We start from the raw sequence: 12,506 nt of genomic DNA on the forward strand, positions 1-12,506 counted from the left end.
CACAGCAGCCACCAGGGTACATAAAGTCTACGTCCTAGGGGAAACAAGACTGTCTTAAAAAGCTACCACACATTAGCTTACACTGGAATTCTTAGAACACGCAGGCTCAGTAAAGACAAACGGGGAAGGGGGCTGGGAGCCCTACCTGCGGGGCTGAGCAGCCATCACCATGTCGATGGTGTCCACCCCGACGCCCATGATATTGATGACCGTCTGCCCAGCTTCTGTGTAGGCCAGGCTGCAAATGCAGAGAGACTGCAGGCTGGGGCTATGACTGCAAGACAGACACGTTCCAAGTTACCAGGGAGCCACCAAGTTTATGACTGGAAGGGAAGAGCACTGTCTAAACCGAACCAAGGGGACATCAGTAATACAAAGCAGCTCTCTGCCAGATGAACACACTGATCACTCTGCTTAAACAGACTTGCTCTTAGGGCCACCTGGGTGGCTCAATAAAATGTTTGCCTTCAGGGGCGCCCGGGTGGCTCAGTGGGTTAAAGCCTCTGCCTTAGGCTCAGATCGTGATGCCAGGGTCCTGGGATCAAACCCTGCATCAGGCTCTCTGCTCAGCGGGGACCCTGCTTCCTCCTCTCTCTCTGCCTGCCTCTCTGCCAATTGTGATCTCTGTCAAATAAATAAATACAATCTTAAAAAAAAAAAAAAAGTCTGCCTTCAGCTCGGGTCATAATTTCGGGCTCCTGGGATCGAGCTTCATGTAGGGCTCCCTGCTCAGTGGGGAGTCTGCTTCTCCCTCTTCCTCAGCCCTCACCACCCCCCAACTTGTACACGAACATGAGTGCTTCTCTCTCTTGAATAAAAGTCCTAAAAAATTAAAAAGAAAAGAAAAAAAAAAAAGATTTGATCTTAGAAACTACCCTGCAAAGCTATCTTACTGTCTTATTAATTAATGGACAGATTTACTGAAATGAGTAATTATTAATCCACAGAAGAGACTGCACAGAGCCACTCAAACGAGACAGGTCTGTATGAAGTGGCATGGAAATGAAATTCCAGAGCAGTCAGTATAAGCAGAGGAAATCACGTATCAGAAAACATACTAACTTCATAGTAATCTCCCAGAGGTAGGTTCAGGAAGGGCGCTTTCTACTTCACAATGAACACATGTTACTTTTGTAAGGATCATAAAAAACAATTTGTGGGGGCGCCTGGGTGGCTCAGTGGGTTAGGCCACTGCCTTCGGCTCAGGTCATGATCTCAGGGTCCTGGGATCGAGTCCCGCATCGGGCTCTCTGTTCAGCAGGGGGCCTGCTTCCCTTCCCCTCTCTCTGCCTGCCTCTCTGCTACTGTGATCTCTCTCTGTCAAATAAATAAAATCTTAAAAAAAAAAAAAAAAACACAACAATTTGTGTGTGTGTGTGTGTGTGTGCACGCCCACGTGGGCAGTCTCACTGGGGACAAGCTCGTTTCCCCTTCACTTCTCTTCTCGACTCACAGGTAGAAAGGATGCCCTCCAGTGGAAAGCAAATCAGAACCTCAAGAGTACTGAGCTCTGGGCTCAAGCAAGGGGAGTTCTCTGGAAGAACAAGGGGGCTCCGCACAGAAGGCCCTGTCCTCCCCTGAGGAGTGGTGGCATCTGGGCATAGCCAGCTCAAGCAGTCATCTCCCCCTTATACCTGCCATGTAGGTCGGCCTCATGGCACAAGTTCAGGATCGCATGAATCAGCTCCAGGATTAGGCAACCTAGACTCCAGAAAAGACACAGGAATGATGTGGCATTCTGTGATGACCTGCATCCCGAGAAAGGGGAAGACAAGATCTCCAGGGAGCCTGGAGTTGCCTGGTCTTCCCTGAACACACCGCCTTCCTTACCGATCTGTTCTCTCACGCCATGGGAGTTGTAACGCCACTTGTGATAGCCGGGAAGCATCTCCTTCAGCACAAACATGACGCAGGGCACCAGCCCTTGGCTCTGGGTACTGCCCAGCTGCCCCTACAAGAAACCACACTGTGAGGACTTCTGCCATTTAAGGAAGGGTTTTAGCTATCAGAAATTGAACTCGAAACCCACAGGTCCACAAGAAATCTTGGCAAACCCTGGCAAACATTAGGATTCAACGGGGTCCAAGCTGTGGGTTTCTCTGACACAGAGAAAAAGACTAACAAAACAACGTCACCATGTCCCAAAAGGCAGCTATGTGAAGGGGACGGAGGAAGGTTAAATTGGTGCAGGGGAGAGGTACCATAAACATGAAGGACATGGGACCGTCAGGGACAAGGAATGCCGGTTTCATGGTCACGATGCCAGCCACATCCTCTGCCCCTAGAATACCAGAAAGGAGCTCTACTACTCACAATTCTTTGTCCAAGGTTACTCGGTAACATCAGCTTCCTCCCCTGTAAATGGGGATTCTTCACTTCTGCATAAACAGATCTTCATCCCTATCTCCACAAAGGGCTAATTCTACCTTTGTAAGCACCTGTTCACTGATCCTCACAGGCAGGAAGTGGGCCGAGTGCTCCTTGCATGCGGCCCTCTCCACAACTCTGTGGAGCAGAGACCGTTCAACGACTCCTATTTCACAGAGGTTGTAAAAAGTGCTTTACCCGCCCGAGGCTGATGGAGCAGGCAAGAAGTCAACCTGAAATGTAAACCTAGTTCCATCAGACTGCAACATCTATTTTTCAAACTGAGCTGGGATCCATTAATGGATTGCGGAACCAGCTTATGAGAAAATATCCAAATGCCTTTTGCGTCGTCAGAGTAGTGCTGAATTGTGACCCTCTGCCTCGGGGGTCCACACACACGTACGTGTATACGGAGTCGAGACAGAAAACGTTCGTACCACCCTGCGCTCCAGTGAAAACAGCTTGACAGTGACCCCATCATATCACCTGCCTCCGAGGGTTACATTACATAAATTAACTCAGGAAAAGTGCCCATCACAGAACGGGTACAGAGTCAATACATAGAAACTGTTAATGCCGTAACCTCAGGACAACTGATGGGCCTGAAGACCTGAGGACCACAGCAGGAGAGACTTTCGGATGATTCCAACTGACGGGCTCTTACCTTGACAAGAGTGGTGATCAAGCGCAGAAAGGCAATTGTGACCGCGTACTCGCCCTGGGGCTGCTCGCTGTTCATCAGGAGGTTTCCATACCCTCCGGCATTCATCCCCTCCGCACTGAGAGAGAACAGAGGCAGGGGAATCAGGGTGGGGCAATCTCAGCGTTTCCAGAAACTAATCACAGAGCATTCTTGTTATTACATAGATGGCTTGGGCCTCCAACAGGAAATCTCCGCAAAAGAATTCATCAAATCTCAGCTACTTCCTACCCAGAGTGAACATTAAGAAGGTGTTTTAGTGATGTACAACCTCAAGAAATCAAGTAAACATCCAAAAAACATCCTTTTGTCTTATAAGTTAAAAGCAGGCAAGGAGAGAATGCTCAGATAGGAAAATGGAGCCTGTGTATTAATAACTGCCCAGCAGGTGAGCTCCAGCAGCCATGAAACAAGGAAAGTCACAGAGTGACTACGGCCTAAGAAAGGGAAGCCAAGTCTCCGGATCTAGTCACTTCCAGATTCTTCAGGTGGGAGAGTTAACTCCCACACACCTAGGGGGGTTGCCACTGGATGAGAAATATATCCAGACACTTCTAGGAAAGTTTCTTGAAAAGGAATGAAGCTAGCCTGGACCTGAAACGTGTATGGCACTCCCAGGGAGTACACGCTGCCCAACGAAGAAGACGTGGCTCACCTAATCATCTGACTCATGCTGGAGACCTGGTGCGCCACGAATGGTAAAAAGCCTGTGTGACGAAGATCAGTCCACACCTGACAAGGGAAAAGAAGAGCCCAATGTCCACGTGTCTTCAGGTAGCCACCAGGTGCACCCTTTTTTGGCTCTTAGGAAGACTTGGCATCTCTCACCTTTGCTGGGTTCCGGGCAGCCAAAACAGTCAAGCAATTGACACAAGAAGCAATGACATCCACTGGCGGGGAGATCACTGTCGTTAGCCTGGAGAACAGCGTACTCTACTCGATAAAGTGAATAACACAACTTGTTCCTCCACAAACATTTTCCATTTCTCTCTGCCCAAGTCCCTCCTCTCAGCAAAGATAGAAACACAGGAAGGCCCTCAGATGGGGACAGTATCACACCAGGGCTTCCCACAGAGGAACAAGTACGGATGCTAACCCAGCAGGTGTGCGACCAGATAGAGGCTTACCGCTGCAGCAGCATGTAGATGCGGGACGTGATGGGCAAGAGACAGTCTGCTATGGACAGATCCGTGCTGATGACCTTATGCACCAGATCGATGATGGGTCTGACCCGCTGGCAGTGCTGGATTACATCTGTGGGGAAAGAAAGCAAACAATTCCTTCAAGAACATGGAATAGTCTCTGAGACCCAGAAAAACACTACACTCATCCCAGTCCGGATGGTTTTCAATTTTATCTTGAGAGTCTCTGTCCTCCGAATCTAAGCACAGCCATTTTCCGGCCCCACAGTCATGTCTCCCTCAGCGGACCTGACCTGCAGTGGAAACGACGTGCAGCAGCATTTCGATCTCACACGTAAAGAGGGTCCAGCTGCTGTAGGAGTACTCCCAGCGTACCAGGTAAGCCCTGTCGTCCAGCACTACTTGGCCCACGGTGCCCTGAGGTATGCGAAGGTTGGTCTGGCCCCCTGTGGGAGGGAGGAAAAGAAATGAGTCTAATATCTGGGGATACGATAGGAAAAAGTGCCTCCTACGCCAGACCCCAGTATTTAGTCACACAGAGATGTACACACTCTCTTCCTAGTAGCTAACGCTGATGGACCAGTTTCACCCAAGTTATAGCATGTATCAGAATTCCCTTTCTTCTCAAGGCCGAATAATGTCCCACAGTATATATGTACCACGTTTTGTTTATCAATTTTACCTGTTGGTGGACACTTATTTAAAATTGTTTTTAAATACGCCCTTTTACCCAACAACCCCACTGTGGGGACGCTATGTACTAAAAATAAAGCACCAGTGTATGAGGGACACGTACCCGAGGCAGCACTGTGTGTAGTGGCAGAAACCTGACATGGCCTACATGTCCTTTAGAATGAAAAAGATACAAGACTCTGGAATATCCAGAATAATTTTGTAGTTACTAAAAAGAACGGGTCAGGGAACCTGGGTGGCTCAGTGGATTAAGCCGCTGCCTTCGGCTCAGGTCATGATCTTAGGGTCCTGGGATCGAGTCCCGCATCAGGCTCTCCGCTCGGCGGGGAGCCTGCTTCCCTCTCTCTCTCTCTGCCTGCCTCTCTTCCTACTTGTGATCTTTCTCTGTCAAATAAATAAATAAATAAAATATTAAAAAAAAAAGAACGGGTCAGATCTGTATATAAGTAAAGCAGCTCGCAGAATGAGTCTAGAAGAGCATACACAGTATGTAAAAGGACACACCAACTCTCAGCACCTACTACCCAACAGCTAAGTCCCAAGAGGCAAACTCAGTGAAGTACAGACTGGTGCCATGTCTCTCGTTACAACGAACATGCATTATTTTTGAAATAAAACAATCCAATGACGTAAAAAAGGGAGAAATGCACTCAGTTATCAACAAGCATAGTGAGAGAAGAACTGCTTTAAAGGCAGCTTGCATGAAAAAGTTGAAGCAGCAAAGACGAAGCCTCAACAGAGGCCAAGGAAAAGAGCTACTGAACCAAGGTCTCTCTATCTTACCAAGAGGATAAAGGAGTTTGGACGTTTGCCTCCGCCAGAGAGTTCCATCTTCGTGGGAGATCACATCATGGGGCTTGTGCTTATAAAGTTCATTGTAGAAAGACATCTTATCCAAGAAACTATACACCTGCCAACATGCAGAAAAAAACACACCTACACGTTTACCTGGGGGACATGCAAGGGGTCCCATGTCCACTTCTCTGCTCTTTAGCCAGACCGTGCACGTGGGGACTCCCTAATTCTTGAACCCGCCTCCGCACTCCTTGCCAGCCTCACCATCCTCTAACGCTGAGCTCAAGCGGCCCTCACTCACAGACAGCTGACTCTCCTGAATGGTGGGTCTTCACTACTCAAATGACGCTGACTGTGTGGCTTTATTAGTTACTCCCTTTTTGTGTTTACTGTTAGTCTCTGCCAATGAGATAGTAAGGAACTTTATATTTTGTCCTCTCCCACAGCATCTACAATAGGTACTTTAAATTTTATAGACTTGAGACACTACCTCTGGCAGTGTTCATTCAACTTCAGACTAATTCTTGCTGTGGCAGTGGCACCCACAAACATACCTCCCACACTCTGAATTCAGGCATCTAACCGAACCGCCTACCTTTTTGGCAGTGGACTTCCCTGATACGAGGGCTCGTAGCAATTGCAGAAGTGGGGAGAGGAGATGGGGGAACATCCCACAGACACTGTCCAGAATGATCCCAAGCCCGGAGGTTGGCTCCTATCGTAGAAGGAGAGAAGTCACTGACCACATAATCCACGAATTATAGATCTCTGAACTGCCCAGCAATCATAAGAAAGCCTAAACCAATCATTTCCTTTAGGCAGACATCACTCCTTTCTAACAATTTAAGACTTCCATATTTCCACTGAAAATGGCTATCAGGACCTGAAAAGAGAACATCACTGCCTCAGGTGACCTTTTCTGGCCATCCAACCTATAGGAAGACAACAGCATTCACCTCCGCATGACGTGTTTCCAATAAAGTGAAAAGCATCAAACACATAACAGCATTTGGCTACCACACAAAAGCAACAGATCCTCAATCTATACATTGTTTCACGCCACGTTCTCCCAGGAACAGCTTGAGGCCAGATAGCAACTCAGGAAGAAGAGAAGACATACAGGCCACAGTACAAAGGAGAATAGATTTACTCATCAGCTGGACCCTGGGGCTTTAGGCTGCTGTCAATGCTAACCCTGAGGACTGGTGAGAAACTGTTCTCTCTAAAGCCAAATTCCTATCTAACCAGCTACAATACTCTGACTATTCAGAGTCACAATCTCCCAATACCATGTTCAAGAGTCACAGTAACACTGATGCTTGAGACCGTCAATGTGAACAAAGACTCGGTGGGTCGGTTAGCGAATATGCTAGTTAATAATACAGGCTACGGATTCAGTCAGCTGAAACTGCTTCCTGATCCTGTTTGTCTAGCTGTGTGACCTTGGGCAAGCCACTCCACATCTCTGAGCATCACCTTTCCTCATATGCGAAATGGTGATGACAGTAATTCTCTTTACTTCATACATTTTTGTAAAGATTAATGTGAAAAGACATAAATGCTTAATATCAGACCTATCACAAAGTAAATGCTTGATAAATTCTTTCACTACAAGAATATCTTAGCATAATTCCCTCTGACACACTTACTGTTCCCCAGAATAGTTCTGGAAGAGAAGGGTCTGCCAGGACTTCACATGCTGTATCAATTACATCCTGTTGGGGGAGGGGGAAGAAAATAGCTTATTTTCCCTCTTTGAACCACTATTTTTTTTTTTTACTGCATTCTATTCAAATAAAAATACCAACAATACTTTCACATACTATGTCAGAAAGAACCCTAGGTTTTAAAAGTAAGATTATAGGGGCGCCTCGGTGGCTCAGTGGGTTAAGCCTCTGCCTTCAGCTCAGGTCATGATCTCAGGGTCCTGGGATCAAGCCCCACATCGGGCTCTCTGCTCAGCAGGGAGCCTGCTTCCTCCTCTCTCTCTGCCTGCCTCTCTGCCTACTTGTGATCTCTGTCAAATAAACAAATAAAATCTTAAAAAAAAAAAAAGAAAAGTAAGATTATACCCTGTCTAGGGTGTACGTTATATCTGTTATATGCAGTTTGGCAAATTAACCTCTCTGAACTTCAAAATCCTTACCTATAAAATGGTGATAATGTTATTGCTTCATAGTACTGTTGTAAGGACTAAATGAGGTAACATATGGAGAGGTGGACTACAAATTTTAAGATGCCATGTAAATGTGAGGTATTATTAGGCTCAGCTAAACTGCTCTCCTAGAGGACAAGAATAATGCCTTTTTAAGTTTTTTAATCCTCAGCACCTAGTACGGTGCTTGGCATATGCTGGGAATGATTTTTTTTTAAACAACCCAACTATAAGGACTCTAGCAGCCCAGATATGTTAATACCGACCCTCCAAATATATGATGAGGTCCAAATATGACAACTAGAATTTTGGCAAAGGATGCAAAGCTTACTCTGTGCCCCTAGAGCTTTGGAAATTGAGTTTTCTGGTTAACACCAATTTCTTTAATAATGGTAAGAAATTTTCATTTTTATCAACTTCACCAATTTCTTCAATTTCCAAAACAAGTCATTAAAAATGAATATAATGACTTAGTTATAAAGAACTCCTCAAACAGCACTTTCTACTGCAAAGAATCAGGGTTCCTTGGAGAAACAGCATATCCCAGGTCTGGGGCCAGAATCCTGTAAGATAATCCCATGACGGTGGGTCATACCAGAAACAACGGAGCTATCAAAGCACAGAAGCTTTGTTTCAGACACATTCAGAAGCTCATCAGCGTCCTGGGATTGAGTCCCGCATCGGGCTCCTTGCTCAGCGGGGAGCCTGCTTCTCCTTCTGCCTCTGCCTGCCATTCTGTCTGCCTGTGCTCGCTCTTCCCCCCCCACCTCTGATAAATAAATAAAAATAAATAAAATCTTTAAAAAAAAAGTTCTTACTGGCCAAAGGTGGGGGGTCTGAACATAATAGTAACTGCAGTGGATTAAAACACAGCTAATGGGGCACCTGGGTAGCTCAGTGCATGAAAGCCTCTGCCTTCGGCTCAGGTCATGATCCCGGGGTCCTGGGATCGAGCCCAGCATCGGGCTCTCTGCTCAGCAGGGAGCCTGCTTCTCTCTCTCTGCCTGCTTCTCTGCCTACTTGTGATTTATGTGTGTCAAATAAATAAAATCTTAAAAAAAAAACAAAAAAAAACCCCATAGCTAACATGTTTATTTATACCCAGTTTACAATGACATGTAAAAATTTAAAGACCTTACTAGAGTGTTAACCACCTCTGCAGGACGGTAGGGAAAACTAGTAAATATAGGAAAACAAGCATGTATAGTATTCTATACCAGAGTATCAGATACCTAATAGCTAATGAGAGCAAGATTTTTTTTAAGTATAACTGACATACGTTACATTGATGGTAGGTGTACAACATAATCTAATATTTGTATATACCATGAAACAAACTTCTATAGCAACATTCGAACCAACAAACAAAAGAGGAAACAGAATACTGCCATTCTGTGACTCCCAAGGAACTAATGGATCTAGACAACCATCATCTAGACAATGATACGGCTTATGTCCACCGCAGTGCAAAGCATGGGTGCAGATCAAAACTCGACAGAGTTATTGACCAATAATGTACGGACCTTATCTATTTAGATCCTGATCAAAACAAACTTATAACAAACTTACAACATTTATTAGATAATTAGAAATTTAAATCCTGACTTGTTATTTGAAGATAGTGTTTGTTTAGATGTGCTAATGGTTGTAAAGTTTTATTAGCTCGTATTCTGGTTCATCGAATATTCATAGATGACACTAAATGATGTCAGGGGTTTGCTTCAAAATAGTCACAATAGTCATAGGACAGAAAGAGCACCAACATTTGCTCTCAGTTGATAATCTGGAAGCTGGTGATCGGACCATTTAAGAGCATGTTACATAATTTTGTCTTCTTTGATATAAGTTTGAAATGTTTCACATTTTTAAAATATTACAGAAGGATATTTATTACACCCACTGATGTTTGGGACACTGCTCTATCCCAAAATGAGATTACAAAACAGTATATAGGGGCGCCTGGGTTGCTCAGTGGGTTAAGCTGCTGCCTTCGGCTCAGGTCATGACCTCAGGGTCCTGGGATCGAGTCCCACATCTGGGCTTTCTACTCGGCGGGGGGCCTGCTTCCCTTCCTCTCTCTCTGCCTACCTCTCTGTCTACTTGTGATTTCTGTGAAATAAATAAATAAAATCTTTACAAAAAAAACAACAGTATATACATTGTGATTCTGTTTTAGAGAAGAATCATTGTATTTTTAATATATATATATGGAAGGGAACACAAAAATATTAACAGAGCTTGGCCTGTGTGGTGCGATTACACTTTTTTCTTTTTATCAGCACTTTCCGATTTTTTTGTCATTAATATGTATTTTGTATAATACAATAAATGAAAAGAAACAGCAATAAACAAATTAATACCTGGGGTATGTGGGTGTGTGTGATAACGGGCCCAAAGGGATATCTTAGGGATATGACTGCAAAGCCAGGCAGTGTAGACAGTCTCGTAAAAGCCAGATACTGACCTGCTGATTGCCCAGTGTGTGCAGCTCCAACGAGGTCAGAACGAAAGAAAGGAGTCCGTAGACACACATGCCTGCGGTGCTGGTGGTACACTGTATGGGCAAAGGAGTCAGTAACTAATTTGAAGAACAAAACTCTGTCCCCAGATTTAGCATAATCCTACACATTAATACAGTCTCTGTAGACAAATGGGAAGGGAGTCCAAGGCTTTGTAATTTTCCTAATTTAGTCCCAAGATCAGGAAGATAAGGGATTTCTCCCTTGAGAAAGCAGGAACCAAAAATATCACCACACCCCCAAGAATAAAATCAAAAGGGCACCATTTTCAAAATGACTAGTTTTCATGGAGAAGAAAAGCAGAACCACGCCAGAGAAAGGATAAAGAGTCTCTCTGGGCTGACACAAACGACACAGCTGTCTGCATGGTCACCATGATAAATGACCCAGTGGCAGCCAGCAGGGCCTGCTGGCAGAGGTTTCCTGCTCGTGTGTCAAAACGAACTCAGTCAACAGTGCCTCTGAAATTAAACCCCAACACAAGACTCAAGAGAATGGCTAATTCATCCTGCTATGGCTGAATGAGTAAGCTCCCAAAAAAGATTTCTCCAGTCAGGGTGGTCAAAGCTGTCCTCCAGATTACTGTGGTGGCGCAGTACGGGCCAAGGGTTCAGACTGCACCTCCCACTGCCTGGCAGTATTATTCCGCCAGTAATTCGAGGGCAAATTACATCTCCCTAAGTCTCAATCTCCTAATATGTAAAACAGGATAACAATTCCTAGCGCAAAGAAGTGCTGTAAGGACGAAGTATGAGAATGCGCAGAAAGCGCTGATAACAGTGTCTACTTAGCTACAAAGTTAGAAACAACTGTCATCACCATCCACGTCACTATTACAATTCTCATGACTGCTCTCATGATTCATTCACGGGCTTCTGCCCTGCTCTCCGGCTCTCTCATGCTCCAACACCAAGAGCCCGAGCCTCACGTCATTGCCCCCGCTGGCCAGTGAGCGGAGCAGTCGGGTCAGGTACTGAAATACGTTCAGCTGGATGGCTGTGCCACCTATCTTCCGGACAACACTGCTTGTCTCTTCTGGATGCAGGGTGTGACGGAGGAGAGCCCAGGCCAAAAGCACTGGGGCGTGATGTGGAATGTCCCCGAAGGTCAACATCAAACGGTCCATATCCTGATTAAAAACAAAAAACAAAAAACCACCAAAATAAGAAACAAAACCTGTGTCACTGAAAAGAAAGGGTGAGAGCAAATGTCCTCCATTTGCCCCCAGTAGCCCCTTGTCCCACTCTGATAAGTCTACTCTTCCCCAGCGCCCATCACACCTCACTAATAAACTCCTCCATTACTCTTCCCTTTCCCCACAATTTTTTTCTTCTAATTTTAAGTAATCTTAATGTAAGATTATAAAATACATGTTCAAATGGAATTTCCTTTAGAAAATTTCCCAATCCTTCTTGAACTTTCTCTGCTCTTTCCCCACTGTCTCTCTAACCACCATGCCATCTGAATATGTTTCCCCTTTGCTCTTCTTGCACAAGGTCCGTAAACAAAGACAATCCCCAGCGGTCGGTCCTTGGGCCTCTTCTGTCCTGGTGCCAACTCTCTGAGTGACTCTATTCATTCTCACAGACTCGACTATGACCAATGTGCAGAAAACTGAAATCTGAGATTTCTTCCAATTAACTTAACACTGTAGAATCTTAAATTCCACCACAAGAAAAATTTTACGTGGCAGTCTAGCTGAGCGGTGAAACACATACTCCAACTATAAATTGTTTAAAAAGAGAAAGGAAGCCATTCCAAGTTTACCTGACAAATAAGCCCATCCTGGGCAAACTGGTGCAGTTCTCTTCTGTCATCTAAAGCACACTTATGCAAGGATTCAATATCCATGCCTTCCACCAGGATAAGGGCACTGAAGTAGCTGGAAAGAAAAATGGTATCATGGTGTCACGTGTGCAACTCTGAACCTTGTGGAGAATCAGATGAAATGGAAGACACTTCAATATCAAAAAATTACTAATCGTTTTTTCTGCATTTTTTTCATACTAAGTCTTCTAAACCCTGTATGTATTTTATACTTCCAACACACCTCAATTCATCCGGCCACATTTAAACTGCCTGACTGTACTTGACAGGGGCTCGTGCAGGCCAGAGCATAGATCAGTGTGGAAAGC

At 45.1% G+C, this 12,506-nt stretch overlaps 1 protein-coding gene across 1 annotated transcript in view; it reads right to left on the bottom strand.

Annotated features, from left to right (window-relative positions):
* NUP188 (nucleoporin 188) overlaps positions 1-12,506 on the bottom strand; it is a 47,911-nt gene that overhangs the window by 14,286 nt on the left and 21,119 nt on the right. The window contains exons 10-23 of the mRNA XM_044264723.1: positions 12,139-12,253; positions 11,300-11,500; positions 10,317-10,406; positions 7,347-7,412; positions 6,293-6,412; positions 5,686-5,812; positions 4,503-4,655; positions 4,195-4,321; positions 3,896-3,983; positions 3,723-3,799; positions 3,032-3,146; positions 1,831-1,951; positions 1,635-1,701; positions 146-274 (exon numbers count right to left, since the gene is read on the bottom strand). Of these exons, the coding sequence (XP_044120658.1) occupies positions 146-274; positions 1,635-1,701; positions 1,831-1,951; positions 3,032-3,146; positions 3,723-3,799; positions 3,896-3,983; positions 4,195-4,321; positions 4,503-4,655; positions 5,686-5,812; positions 6,293-6,412; positions 7,347-7,412; positions 10,317-10,406; positions 11,300-11,500; positions 12,139-12,253 (1,596 nt within the window). The remainder of the gene's footprint in view (positions 1-145; positions 275-1,634; positions 1,702-1,830; positions 1,952-3,031; positions 3,147-3,722; positions 3,800-3,895; positions 3,984-4,194; positions 4,322-4,502; positions 4,656-5,685; positions 5,813-6,292; positions 6,413-7,346; positions 7,413-10,316; positions 10,407-11,299; positions 11,501-12,138; positions 12,254-12,506) is intronic.

Source organism: Neovison vison, chromosome 9, assembly GCF_020171115.1.
Source record: "Neovison vison isolate M4711 chromosome 9, ASM_NN_V1, whole genome shotgun sequence".
In the NCBI taxonomy this organism is placed as follows: domain Eukaryota; kingdom Metazoa; phylum Chordata; class Mammalia; order Carnivora; family Mustelidae; genus Neogale; species Neogale vison.